The sequence below is a fragment of the Chiloscyllium plagiosum genome, unplaced genomic scaffold (genome assembly GCF_037043375.1).
Source record: "Chiloscyllium plagiosum isolate Xiang-an unplaced genomic scaffold, Cpla_swu_hap1 HiC_scaffold_13, whole genome shotgun sequence".
Taxonomy (NCBI): Eukaryota; Metazoa; Chordata; class Chondrichthyes; order Orectolobiformes; family Hemiscylliidae; genus Chiloscyllium; species Chiloscyllium plagiosum.
The window spans coordinates 84,333,047-84,347,876 of NW_028270151.1; the positions used below are offsets into that span (position 1 = coordinate 84,333,047).

At 48.1% G+C, this 14,830-nt stretch overlaps 2 protein-coding genes across 3 annotated transcripts in view; one reads left to right on the forward strand and one right to left on the reverse strand.

The window, feature by feature from the left end:
• The window catches only part of LOC122555716 (LIM and senescent cell antigen-like-containing domain protein 2), a 223,146-nt gene that overhangs the window by 110,913 nt on the left and 97,403 nt on the right, over positions 1-14,830 (forward strand). For both annotated transcript variants that reach the window (XM_043701764.2, XM_087993861.1), the window contains exon 4: positions 2,928-3,048. In XM_043701764.2, coding sequence (XP_043557699.1) covers positions 2,928-3,048 — 121 coding nt within the window. The remainder of the gene's footprint in view (positions 1-2,927; positions 3,049-14,830) is intronic.
• LOC122555715 (uracil nucleotide/cysteinyl leukotriene receptor-like) overlaps positions 5,180-14,830 on the reverse strand; it is a 56,941-nt gene continuing 47,290 nt past the window's right edge. The window contains exon 2 of the mRNA XM_043701763.2: positions 5,180-10,996. Within this exon, the coding sequence (XP_043557698.1) occupies positions 9,942-10,940 (999 nt within the window). The 5' untranslated portion in view covers positions 10,941-10,996 and the 3' untranslated portion in view covers positions 5,180-9,941. The remainder of the gene's footprint in view (positions 10,997-14,830) is intronic.

Genomic DNA, 14,830 nt, shown 5'->3' on the forward strand with positions numbered 1-14,830 from the left:
GCAAGTGAAGTTGTATGAACATGCAAATGCAATGACGTGTGTGCATACATGTGTAGGACACATCAATAAATGTGCTTCCATGTATGTGTTTGTGTGTGTATGTATCTCTTTAATCATTGGCATCCCCACTTCCATCTACTTTATCAAAATGACTATTTGACATTGTTAATCTGACTCCTTTTCTGAGTTACACATTGGTAAGTGGACCAGTGGATTCGCTGCTTTGTCACTGAGTCACCCAAACAAAGGAAGATCCCAGCGGCGAGTGAGACAGAGGAGCACCCTGTCTCTCTCTAATCTCACTAGTCCTCAGGTCACAATGCAATTGTCCAGCAGTTTCTGATTTGGCAAATTCTTTCTCTATATTGGACTTAAAAAGATTACTCAACAATGTTTCTTTAATAAACACAAATTTATTAATTTATTATAAAAGAAAACTTATTTAATGAATGTATAAAACTGGTTTAATTATTCAGTTTGTAAAAGGAAAATTTAAATGGTTTCCCTCCCTAAAAACACATGTGGATTCACACATACACAATATAGCACACACCAGTGGGAAAAACAGAATTTTCTCTGCAAGATTCACTCCTCAGGGGAAAAAAAACCTTTTGCTGAAAATGACTGAGTTCTATAAGACAAAAAAGACAAAGTTTGAAATGTTCAGATGGCTGTCAGTCTGATGTTCTGGCATGTGCAGACTGCTGTTGCCAAGCGATGGTCGTTCTCTCTGGGATCTTGGCAGATGCAGCTTGCTCAGGAAACACAGTATTGAGAAGTCTTCCTGTTGCTCTTCAAGAGGACAATCTAGACTAACGTTGGGTGTTTTTATTGTTTAGAAACAGGAGTGTTGAGCTGGGCAACTCTTTCTCTTGAACAGACAGGTCACCAGCTATTCCAAACAACCTCCAAACCACATTCTGCAACCTGACAGTCATAACGAGCAAATATCACAAGACATACAGCTAGCAAAAAAGTGTCTTGTTAAAAAGAAATCCACTGATGTTTCACTGACATCAATTTTAAAAAAGTCCAAGGTGTTAATCCTTCAAATTCAAGTCCACAAAAATGATAAACTACGAAGCCATTATAATAGTGTGCAGGATTCAGAGTCATGCATTTATACTGGCTCAAGGGGACACTTACAAACAACAGACAGAACAGGGTGGTACGGTAGCATGACTGCCTCACGGTGCCCGGGACTTGGACTCCGTTCCAGCCTCAGGCTGTGGAGTTTGCATGCTCTCCCCATGTTTGCATAGGTTTACCCCAATGCCCCGGTTTCCTCCCACAATCCAAAGATGTGCAGGTTAGGTGAATTGGCCCTGCTCAATTGCCCCGTAGTCTCCAGGGATGTGTACATTAGCCATGGGAAATGTGGGACTGCAGGGATAGCGTTAGGGGGATGCGTCTGGGTGGGATGCTCTTTGGAGAGTTGGTGTGGACTTGTTGGGCCGAATGGCCTGTTTCCACACTATAGGGATTCTATGGAAAGAATTGACAGTGAAGGGAAAGTGAGGACTGCAGATGCTGGAGTACCAAAGTTGGAAAATGTGGTGCTGGAAAAGCGCAGCAGGTCAGGCAGCATCCGAGGGGGAGCAGGAGAATCGACGTTTCGGGCATAAGCCCCTCCTCAGGAATGAGGCTGGTGTGCCAAGCAGGCTAAGATAAAAGGTAGGGGGGAGGGACTTGGAGAAGGGGCGTTGGGAATGCGATAGGTGGAAGGAGGTTAAGGTGAGGGTGATAGGCCGGAGAGGGGGTGGGGGCGGAGAGGTCGGGAAGAAGATTGCAGGTCAAGAAGGCGGTGCTGAATCCGGGGGTTGGGACTGAGATAAGGTGGCGGGAGGGGAAATGAGGAAGCTGGAGAAATGTACATTCATCCCGTGGATGCCCGAAACGTCGATTCTCCTGCTCCACATTTTTCCAGCACCACATTTTTCAAATCAGTTGACAGTCCCAGCTAACTTGTTCTGTAACTCTGTGAAACTACAAATACTCCCAAAGAACAAACCTTGCTCATCCAATGTCATAAATACTTTCAGTCTCTTAAGGTAGCGTATTGTGGAAACAGGCGATCACTACTGGGTTACTTTACCTTCCTATGATGTGACACCTCCTCATGCCCCCTGTCCCAGCCTTTATAGTGGGGGGAGAGTTTAATTAACTCACTGCACCTGTCAGGGCGCAAAACGACCATTTTGATGAATGTCAGGCGTTGATATGTTCCACTGTGATTTGATTCTGCTCGTCATACAATCCCAGTCTGTGTCACAAAGAAACATTAAAGCATCTGGCCCAATATCAGCAGCTCAGTGAGTCTTGGGGAACAGATAGAACTCATAGAAATCAGATTCCCATTCTGTAGATGACAGTGTTGTACAGCCCATCACACAAGGCAGCCTCCCACCCACTGACTCCATCTACCCTTCTCACTGCCCTGGGGAAGGCAGCCAACATCATCAAAGACCCCTCCCACCCTGGTTAGAATCTCTTCCAACCTCTTCCGTCAGGCAGAACCTACAAAAGCTTAAACACACGTACCAACAGATTCAAGAACAGCTTCTTCCTCGCTGTTATTAGACTTCTGAGTGGAACGCTCAAAGTTTAAATTTAATGTTGATCTCACTGTTTGTGCACCTTCCCTGCATTGTATTCCTCACTCTGGACTATTACCCTTATGCATTTTGTATGGTATGATCTGCCTGTACTGCACACAAAACAGAACTTTTCACTGTAGCTCGGTACATGCAACAATAATGAATCAACTCAAATCCAAGGGAATGGCTTGGATATTTCCAAGCGTGCAGAAGGTGGAAATGATCACATGGGGGATTATTTGTCCAGCCTCCTTTCAAATGGATCTTCTTCTGGGTCTGTTCTGGGACACTTCATTTCAGCTTACATTTTGTTTCATTCTTTGCACCCAGGGGAGTTCATCATTGGCCGTGTCATCAAAGCGATGAACAATAATTGGCACCCGGACTGTTTCTGCTGTGAGATTTGCTCCATCGCGCTGGCTGACCTGGGTTTTGTCAAGAATGCGGGCAGGTATGTTAAAACGAGTGTTAAAAGCGGTCTTGACCTCAATATCACGCAACCAGGCCCTTGGGTCTGCTGGACAAAGGGAGGGAAAGGAAAGTAAACAGGAGACAGGGACCGATCCGTTGTCCTCACCTCACTTCGGCTCCTATCCCAAATCCAATTGTAACATACGTCCTGATGGATTTACAGTGACTGGCGAATGGAATAAGGACAGAGCTACTCAAGGTGGGCACTGGGACTGGGATACCGAGTGGCATGTTGAGGGTGGGTGGAAGGAGGTCACAGGCTGATATTACAGGGTGGCAAGCTCTGACACAGCTATGGTTGACCTTCCCCCCCCCCTCCCCCCCCTTCCCCTGCTGTTGCAGGCTTTCACACCCCTAGCCCCTGTTCGCCGCATGGTAACCCCCTTTATCAAGCCTCACAGCTTGTAAAAGGGCCGAGACTAGGCCATTCTGCCCCTCAAGCCGGCTCTATCATTCAAGTAGATCTTGGCCGGTCCAAATTTCCATCATATCACCTGATCTCTTTAATGCTCAGAAATCCATTGATACTGAGCAATCCCAATGATTGAGCTTCCACATTCTTTCAGGGAGAGAGAATCCCAAAGATTCACTGCCCTCTTGGTGAAGATATTCCTGTTCCTGTCAGTCCTAAATTTGGGATAAGGTTAACTACCAACATGGAATGATCCGAAAGGAAATGCATTTGCGAGTTTTTGCCATTCATGGTTCATTGACAAGGGTGGAAGAGCTTCATTAGCTGCTATCCAATGCTTTCTTTAGATTTACATGTAACTCTGGTGTAACCCACTCAATCTCCTGGCCCAGTTACTGCACTCTCAGGGACATTGCTGTGTGTTGGCAGATGATTCTAGTCCGGGTAAAGATGGAAGGGAACTTTCTCACAACTGTTTTTTTTTTTGCTCCATTATTCTGAAAATGCTAGAGGAATCCGCAGCACTCATAAAAGGTACGGATTGTGTAATTTGTGAAAGTGTCTTTAATTGTCACAAGTGTGTCACACAATCCATCGATGGAAATATTGGACAGAGATCATATGCAGAATAACTGTAAATGTGATGGACAACAGAGTGGGGAGCACTGCTAAAGTCTCCCAGCCAGCAATTTTCCCAAACATATTAAAACCGTACGCTGTGATATGGAGAGTAACCGTGAGGCTGGAGTATGTTATTCAGAGAATAACAATCAGGGTGGATTGTGTTATAGAGGGAGTAACAATGAGGCTGCATTGTTTTATGCAAAGAGTAACGATGCAGTTGGAGTGTGTTAGTCACAGAGCAATATTGAGCTGAGAGTGTGTTAGACAAGGAGTAATAATGAGGTTAGAAAGTGTTAGACGGACAGTAACAGTGATGCTGATGCGAATTATATAGAGAATGAGATTGAGGCCATAGTATGTTATACACAGAGTAACAATGAGGCTGGAGTGTGTAATATGGATAGTTACAACGAGACTCGACTGTGTGATGGGGAGAGTAACACTGAGACTGGAGTGTGTGATGTAGAATCATAGAATCCCTACTGTGTAGAAGCAGGCCATTTGTCTATCTAGTCCACACCCATCCCTCCGAAGAGCACCCTACCCAGACCCCCCCCCTATCCCTGTAACCCTGTTAAATGGCTGAGGTCTGGGTATGTGACCATGGGGTTTACACTGTGGGACATGAGCATGATGCTGCACATTAGCCAAGAAAGAGCAGTACTCGCCTTCCTTTTAAAGTGCATGTGTACATAGCTCCAGGACAGCAGCATTAGGTCTGAGACTGTGCTTGATGGGAAGGCTGCTGCCCTCACTGTAATCACTGAGTCACTGTCTGGGACCCCGTTTTCTGCCAGTAATTCCACGGAAGCCTAGCAGATTGGCTTTCGGATTCAGATCATTAGCATTTTAGCTGCCCATCTGAGTGCAGAACATTTCGAGACTGAGTCAAAACACCTTCACCCTCCCACCACCACCACACCCCTCCGGCCCTGTTCAATCAGAATGGTCACTTAACCAAAACGTATGAGGATCATGGGGTCACCCAACCCCCATTATCAATGTCTGCTAATCCAGGGCAAAACTGAGGAGAAACCACCAAAACCCCACTGATAATAATCACACCAACACGGAATAATGTTTATATAAAGCTAACTGCTATTTATTATAGTGTTATGCAATGAAGTATGATCCATACAGAAAACACGTGGATATTTGCAGCAAAACTGAGTCTGCATCAATACTGACTGATTGGCTCCAGTTAAAATAAAGCTCCATGTATCTCAGTCTACAGGAGGGATTATTCACAAATCGAGTAGGAACTAGGATCGTTAACAAAGTCGTAAGAAATAGGAACAGGAGTAGGCCATTTGGTCCCTCGAGCCTTGTGCCACTCGATAGACTGATCCCACATTCCTCACGTTTACTTGCCTGCATTCTCCCCGTAGCTTTCATTCCCAAATTGATCAAGAATCTCTCCATCTCAGCCTTACACAGGCACAAGGACACTGTCCCCACAGCTCTTTGCAGCAAGGGTTTCCAAAGACTCTGAAAGAAATTCCTCCCCATCTCAGACTTAAATTGATGCCCCTTTACTCTGAGACTCTGCCCTCTCGACTCTCCCATGAGGGAAAGTATCCTTTCAGCATTGACCCTGTCAAACCCCTTAAGAATCCTCAACGTTTCAACGAGATCTCCTCTCAGTTTTTGAAACTCCAACTGAATGTCACCACAGGTGAGGGCCAGAGACTGCGAATGAAGGCTTGTGGAATGTATTTCTCTATTCAGCGGCACAGGGACAGGGTGGAAGGGTGTTTTTATTAAAAGCAGTGCAGATGTGCAGAGGGTAAACAGTACTGCATTGTTTCCTGTGGGCTAGGTCGGAGCGCAGACTGAACATTGAGTGAAGTGGAGTGAAAATGGAGATTTGATGAAATGTTTGCAGTGAGAGACTGTAATATTTCCACACAGGGCTTCTTCCTGTTGAGGATATTATATCGTTTAAAAAGGGGAATTACCTACCGGAGAAGCTGCAAAACTTGACCAACTCTTGGGAAATAAGGCAGGGCAGGTGACTGAGGTGTCAGTGGGGGAGCACTTTGGGGCCAGTGACCATAATTCTATTAGATTTAAAATAGTGATGGAAAAATATAGACCAGATCTAAAAGTTGAAGTTCTAATTTGGAGAAAGGCCAATTTTGACGGTATTAGGCAAGAACTTTCGAAAGCTGATTGGGGGCAGATGTCCGCAGGGAAATGGGAAGCCTTCAGAAATTAGATAATGAGAGCCCAGAGAAAATATATTCCTGTCAGGGTGAGAGAAAAGGCTGGTAGGTATAGGGGATGCTGGATGACTAAAGAAGTTGAGGGTTTGGTTAAGAAAAAGGAAGCATATGTCGGGTATAGACAGCAGAGATCGAGTGAATCCTTAGAAGAGTATAAAGGCAGTAGGAGTATACTTAAGAGGGAAATCAGGAGGGCAAAAAGGGGACATGAGATAGCTTTGGCAAATAGAGTTAATGAGAATCCAAAGGGTTTTTACAAATACATTAAGGACAAAAGGGTATCTAGGGAGAGAATAGGACCCCTCAAAGATCAGCAAGACGGCCTTTGTGTGGAGCCGCAGGAGATGGGGCAGATACTAAACGAGTTTTTTGCATCAGTGTTTACTGTGGAAAAGGACATGGAAGATATAGACTGTAGGGAATTAGATGGTGACATCTTGAAAAATGTCCATATTACAGAGGAGAAAGTGCTGAATATCTTAAAAAGCACAAAAGTGGATAAATCCCCAGGACTTGATCAGGTGTACCCTAGAACTCTGTGGGAAGCTAGAGAAGTGATTGCTGGGCCTCTTGCTGAGATATTTGTATCATCGATAGTCACAGGTGAGGTGCCAGAAGACTGGAGGTTGGCTAATGCGGTGCCACTGTTTAAGAAAAATGACAAGGAAAAGCCAGGGAACTATAGACGGTGAGCCTGACATCGGTGGTGGGCAAGTTGTTAGAGGGAATCCTGAGGGACAGGATGTACATGTATTTGGAAAGGCAAGGACAGATTCGGGATAGTCAACATGGCTTTGTGCGTGGGAAATCATGTCTCACAAACTTGATTGAGTTTTTTGAGGAAGTAACAAAGAGGATTGATGAGGGCAGAGCGGTGGATGTGACCTATATGGACTTCAGTAAGGCGTTCGACAAGGTTCCCCATGGGAGACTGATTAGCAAGGTTAGATCTCACAGAATACAGGGAGGACTAGCCATTTGGATACAGAACTTCTCAAAGGTAGAAGACAGAGGGTGGTGGTGGAGGGTTGTTTTTCAGACTGGAGGCCTGTGACCAGTGGAGTGCCACAAGGATCGGTGCTGGATCAATTACTTTTCATCATGCATATAAATGATTTGGATGCGAGCATAAGAGGTACAGTTAGTAAATTCACAGTTGACACCAAAATTGGAGGTGTAGTGGACAGCGAAGAAGGTTACCTCAGATTACAACAGGATCTTGATCAGATGGACTGAGGAGTGGCAGATGGAGTTTAATTCCGATAAATATGAGGTGCTGCATTTTGGAAAAGCAAATCAGGGCAAAACTGATACACTCAATGGTAAGGTCCTAGGGAGTGTTGCTGAACAAAGAGACCCTGGAGTGCACTGGACTCCTTGAAAGTGGAGTCGCAGGTAGATAGGATAGTGAAGAAGGCGTTTGGTATGCTTTCCTTTATTGGCCAGAGTGCTGAGTACAGGAGTTGGGAGATCATGTTGTGGCTGTACAGGTCATTGGTTAGGCCACTGTTGGAATATTGCGTGCAATTCTAGTCTCCCTCCTATCGGAAGGATGTTGTGAAACTTGAAAGGGTTCAGAAAAGATTTACAAGGATGTTGCCAGGGTTGGAGGATTTGAGCTACAGGGAGAGGCTGAACAGGCTGGCGCTGTTTTCCCTGGAGCATCGGAGGCTGAGGGGTGACCTTATAGAGGTTTACAAAATCATGAGGAGCATAGATAGGATAAATAGACAAAGGCTTTTCCCTGGGGTCGGGGATTCCAGAACTAGAGGGCGTAGGTTTAGGGTGAGAGGGGAAAGATATAAAAGAGACCTAAGGGGCAACATTTTCACACAGAGGGTGGTACGTGTATGGAATGAGCTGCCAGAGGATGTGGTGGAGGCTGATACAATTACGCATTTAAAAAGCATCTGGATGGGTATATGAATAGGAAGGGTTTGGAGGGATATGGGCTGGGTGCTGGCAGGTGGGACTAGATTGAGTTGGGATATCTGGTCGGCATGGACGGGTTGGAGTGAAGGGTCTATTTCTATGCTGTACATCTCTATGACTCTATGTGCGAAAGGCAAGATTATAAAACAATATGGGGAGGAAGAGCAGGATAATCGACAGCTCCACTAAATACCAGCACAATGAGCTGACCAGCCTGTCAGAGCACTGTGATGACTGTGACTGTGCCTGCTGCTATCGCTGCTGCAGGAGGGAATGGGGGATGTGGGTCTGATGTGCCGGAGTTTTGTAGACCATTGCTGGAGGGTTAAATGGTGCTAAAGGCTCCTTGGATGGTGCGTCTGTTTCGCTGAAAGGGTGTGTGTGTGTGTCTTTCTGTCTGTCTGTGTATGTGTGCATGTTGTGTGTGTATGGGAGAGAGCGAGACAGTGTGAGTGAGTCAGAGGAAGGCGTTGGGGTGGTGACAGAGACACAGTCTGTGATGGGTTCCAATGGAAAGGTCATCAACACGGCATACACTGGCTGAGGTCTCACTAGGCTGCACTGGCTGAGGTCTCACTGGCATATAATGTAGCTGAGATTTCACTGGCATGCACTGGCTGAGATTTCACTGGCTTGAACTGGCTGAGATCTCACTGGCTTGAACTGGCTGAGGTCTCACTGGCCTGCACTGGCTTAGGTCTCGCTGGCCTGCACTGGCTGAGGTCTCACTGGCCTGCACTGGCTGAGGTCTCACTGGCCTGCACTGGCTGAGGTCTCACTGGCCTGCACTGGCTGAGGTCTCGCTGGTCTGCACTGGCCGAGGTCTCGCTGGCCTGCACTGGCTGAGGTCTCACTGGCTTGAACTGGCAGAGTTTCACTGGCCTGCACTGGCTGAGATCTCACTGGCTTGAACTGGCTGAGGTCTCACTGGCCTGCACTGGCTGAGGTCTCACTGGCCTGCACTGGCTGAGGTCTCACTGGCCTGCACCGGCTGAGGTCTCACTGGCCTGCACTGGCTGAGGTCTCGCTGGCCTGCACTGGCTGAGGTCTCACTGGCCTGCACTGGCTGAGATCTCACTGGCTTGAACTGGCTGAGATCTCACTGGCCTGCACTGGCTGAGATTTCACTGGCTTGAACTGGCTACGATCTCACTGGCTTGAACTGGCAGAGATCTCACTGGCCTGCACTGGCTGAGATCTCACTGGCCTGCACTGGCTGCGATCTCACTGGCTTGAACTGGCTGAAATCTCACTGGCCTGCACTGGCTGAGATCTCACTGGAGTACTGTAGCTGAGGTCAATTGTGGCAACTCAGCAGATACACAAAAAGATGGGCACTCACACTCACATCCAGTCACACACTCACTCACACACTCACACTGCCTCACATACAACGCACACACTTGCGCAGACAATATTACGGACTCACACTTGCACTCACACATACACAGAGTCACACTCACATTCACACACACACTCAAACACTCTCACATCCACTCACACACATATTCACACTCACATATACGATCACACTCTCACACTCACACTCACTCAAATACTAAGGCAGACGCACACACTAACTCACTCAGACACACACACACACCCGCACACAGTCACTCACACGGACCAGCGCCTATATAGAGCAATGAGTTGCAGTGAAATGGTTGGTTCTCGATGAGCTCACAGCTCAGACTTACAGCTGAGCGAGCTCTCGTTTGTTTTGGTCTCATGGCTTACAGACTGTGCTCGCTTCCTGTGGCCACAGACAAAGTGACAGAACCGCTCCTGGAACTTCTCCCCTACAAAAAAGTAGACTACGGGATCGAGGCAGCTATTGAGGCTGGTCAGACAGGAAGTGATGCGATTACTGAGGGCGATGAGCCTCCTGTCCTGGCAGCTGGAGCGGGCGGTGCTGGCAAACAGGATGTAGACGTACCGATTGATGTGGTAGGGCACAAAACAGATGAGGAAGATGGTGAGCACCAGGATGATCATCTTGATGGCCTTGTCTTTGAGGTGCTTCTCGATGCGGTTACCCCTGCGGAGGCTGCGGATGATCAGTAAGTAGCAGGTCACCGTGATCACAAAGGGCACCACGAAGCCCACCGTCAGGGGCACCAGGGCAAAACTGGAGGTCTTCTCCCGGTACAGCTGGAGGCACTTGGTGGTGGCGTTGCCCGCCTGAAGGGTTTGTGGTGCGCCCAGCATCGGCGCCACGCCCACCACGATGACCACCCACAGGGCGATGCAGACCACGTTGGCGTAGAGGGGCTTCCTGACGCGCATGGACCTCACCGGGTAGACAATGGCCAGGAAGCGGTCTGCGCTGATGCCAGTCAGGAAGATGATGCTGGCGTACATGTTCAGATAGAAGAGGAAGCCGGTGATGCGGCAGGGCACCTCGCCGAAGGGCCAGTGGTTCTGGCTGAGGTGGTAGACCATCCTCATGGGCAGGATAAGGACGTAGGAGAGGTCAGCCACCGCCAGGTGCATTAGGTAGATGTTGGTGGTGGTGTTGGAGCTCTTGTCGCAGGAGAAAACCCACACGGCCAGGATATTGCCGACGAAAGCCAGCACAAAGACCACCCCGTAGAAAGACGAGAAGAAGAGATTCTCCTCACGGCTCTCCTGTGTGCACTGCTGGCCACTGGCATTGCTGAGGCTCATGGGATACGCCATGGCGAGGGTTGCCTGCTCAGAGAGAGTGCAGACTGGATGGCGCTCTCAATGGACATCTGCGAAAAACAAGCACAGCCCCGTCACAATCCCCTGTTTCAGATGCACCTGCTGACCCCTCTCATGTTAGCTGTACATCCTACTATTTCAGGCTCAGTGTTTCCTATATGCACGAACGCTGCATTTGGATAGCGGCCACTCTGCAACCTTCCTGCCCTATAGTTGTACACAAGTGAGGTTCATACTGACTGCAGGGGGGAGCGGAGGCCGCTATAATGTGGCGCAGAACAGCAGCGAGATCAATATATCTCAGCACCATCATGGAGCCCAAGATTTTCATTCCGGAAGCAACATCTGGCCTCCCTCCCATGACAGGTACCACTGCTTGCTCAAACCAAAAGGAAAAAATATGACCGGCGTTCTGGAACGTGAGGATCAGGTACCATCAGGGTCAGGCACTGTCAGGGTCACGGATACTGTCACAGTCAGTGAGATTGTCAAAGTGAGCTGACACTGTCAGGGTCAGACACAGTCAGAGTGAGCAGGCATGGTCAGGGTGAGCAGACGCTGAGTCAGGATAGTGGCCGAGCGAGATTGTCACTGGGCGCGGAGGCCTCAGGCTCAGTGTGTTTGAAGCTCTCCACTGTCAATACAATTCTGAACATGGTGGAGTTGTGAGGTTGATTTCTGAAATGTTGCAAAATGTTATTGTCATTTATAAAAACCCACCTTTTTCACTAACATCAGGAAATCGGCCGTCCTTACCTGGTCCGGCCTACAAGTGACTCCAGTCGCTTAGTCAAGTGGCTGAGCAATCCCTCAGTTAAAGGGGCAACTAGGGGTGGGCAAGAAATGCTGGCCTTTTAAGTGATTCCAATATCCCGAGAAAGTAAAAAATGATCAATGGGCTCCTGGGGAGTTTAGCTCTGGGCACTAGGCCGCAGTAGTGAATTACTAACTACTTCCCCGATCAGACCGTGTTATTGCAGTGTCCCACAGACTCAATGCCTTCGATCTCCTTTTCCTTTCTCGGAAGTGGGCGTAGTCTCTCCATCCCCGAGTGGTTTGTTAGGACATTGCATTAGCCAGTTAATTATATTGCTGTGGGTCGGACTGTAAGCCGGACTGAGAGCAATGGCCAATCTCCTTCCCATGAATGTAACAGACAGCTTCTCATAACGATCAGTGTTGGTTTTACTGGCATCTCCTAGTCATGTACAGCACGGCAACAGATCCTTCGGTTCAACCCGTCCATGCCGACCAGATATCCTAAACTAATCCAGTCCCATTTGCCAGCACTTGGCCCATATCCCCCCAAACTCTTCCTATTCATATACCCATCCAGATACCTTTTAAACATTGTAATTGTACCATTCTCCACCATTTCCTCTGGCGCTCATTCCATACGCACACCACCCACTGCACGATAGAGTTGCCCCTCAGGTCCTTTTTCAACCTTTCCCCTCTCACCCTAAACCTATGCCCTCTAGTTCTGGACTCCCCCCACCCCAGGGAAAAGACCTTGACTATTTATCCTATCCATTCTCCTCATGATTTTATAAACCTCTATAAGGTCACCCCTCAGCCACCGACACTCCAGGGAAAACTGCCCAGCTTGTTCACCCTCTCCCTATAGCTCAGACCCTCCAACCCTGGCAACGTCCTTGTAAATCTTTTCTGAACCCTTTCAAGTTTCACAACATCTTTCCGATAGCAGGGAGACCAGGATTGCACACATTATTCCAAAAGAAGCCTAACCAATGTCCAGTACTGCCACAACATGACGTTCCAGCTCTAATATTCCAGATGAATTAATTGTATTCCATCAGTTTGGTGGGATTTGTACCTGTTTTCCAGGCCATTAGCTATTTCGAGTGTGATGACAGTATCATATTAACATTGCATGATGACTACATTGCAAACACCATTAAAAAAACCCCCTAAATCCCATTTCTATATTCATATTGTACACTTTGACTATACTTTCTATATGGCCACATGTGGGTATACGTTGCTCACTTTGCATTAATTCCTGACACAGGAGATTATAGTCTGTTCAGCACACTGAGTGCTGGTGTTGCAGTATTAAACTGAACACTGCATCATCTGTTGTTATCAAGGCTCATCGTTCAATGGAATTGTGCAGGAATTAGGAAACAGGGACATTCTCCTGGGCCTGTGACAGGCAGATTGTTCTGTACATGGTCTGTAAGGAAATGTGGGGCATGAGCAAGATGCAAGAAAGTGTCTGTGGGCCTCCCATGGTGAATGGTGCATCTCCTGAACACTGCAGTCTGTACTGATTAGCGCATGCAGTAAAGAAAGATAGATTTGTAATCAACCTGTTCTGAGATGTTACACTTCGGCAGCAGATGGGACTGAAATACAAGCCCCCTGGCTCAGAGGTTGGGACAACGCCACTGTGCCACAAACGACCTTGCAAATGTTTTTGTTCTGATTGTGAACCACAGCCCTCTCCCCATCAAAGGTGAATATGATAATCTCTACACGACAGAAACAGGACAGATACAGGAAGGAATGGAGCCTGTGATGATTCACAGAGCCTGTACTGAATGGAACTTGTTGTAAATGGAGTGGTGCGAATGATTGGAGCCACTAGTGAACGGGGACTGTAGTGAACGGGGACTGTACTGAAGGGGGCCTGTAGTGAACGGGGAATGCAGTGAACGGGGACGGTAGTGAACGGGGACTGTAGTGAACGGGGACTGTAGTGAACGGGGCCTGCAGTGAACGGGGCCTGCAGTGAACGGGGACTGCAGTGAACGGGGACTGCAGTGAACGGGGACTGCAGTGAACAGGGACTGTAGTGAACGGGGACTGTAGTGAACGGGGACTGTACTGAAGGGGGCCTGTAGTGAACGGGGAATGCAGTGAACGGGGACGGTAGTGAACGGGGACTGTAGTGAACGGGGACTGTAGTGAACGGGGCCTGCAGTGAACGGGGCCTGCAGTGAACGGGGACTGCAGTGAACGGGGACTGCAGTGAACAGGGACTGTAGTGAACGGGGACTGTAGTGAACGGGGACTGTAGTGAACGGGGACTATAGTGAACGGAGCCTACAGTTATTGGAGACTGTAGTGAACGGGGACTGTAGAGTACAGAGCTTGTAGTGAACGGAGATTGTAGTGAACGGGGACTATAGTGAATGGAGATTGTAGTGCACAGAGCCAGTAGTGAACGGGGACTGTAGTGAACGGGGACAGTAGTGAACGGGGACTGTAGTGAACCGGAATCTGTAGTGAACAGGCCCTGTGGTGAATGGGGCCTGTAGTGAACAGAGCCTGTAGAGACTGGCGACTGTATTGAATGGAGACTGTAGAGACCGGTGACTGTAGTGAACGGAGACTGTAGAGACCGGGGACCGTAGTGAACGGAGACTGTAGAGACCGGGGACCGTAGTGAACGGAGACTGTAGTGAACAGGGACTGTAGTGAACGTGGACTGTAGTGAACGTCGACTGTAGTGAACGTCGACTGTAGTGAACGTCGACTGTAGTGAACGGGGACTGTAGTGAATGGGGTCTGTAGTGAACCGAGACTATAGTGAAAGGGGACTGTTGTAAACAGAGCCTGTAGTGAACGGAGTCTGTAGTGAACGGAGCCTATAGTGAACAGGGACTGTAGTGAACTGGAGCCTGTAGTGAACGGGGCCTGTAGTGAATGGGGCATGTAGTGAACAGAGCCTTTAGAGACCGGGGACTGTTGTGAATGGGGACTGTAGTGAACGGAGCCTGTAGTGAACGGGGACTGTAGTGAATGTGGACTGTAGTGAACGGAGCCTGTAGTGAATGGGACTATAGTGAACCGAGACTCTAGTGAATGGGACTGTTGTGAACAGAGCCTGTAGTGAATGTGGACTGTAGAGAACAGAG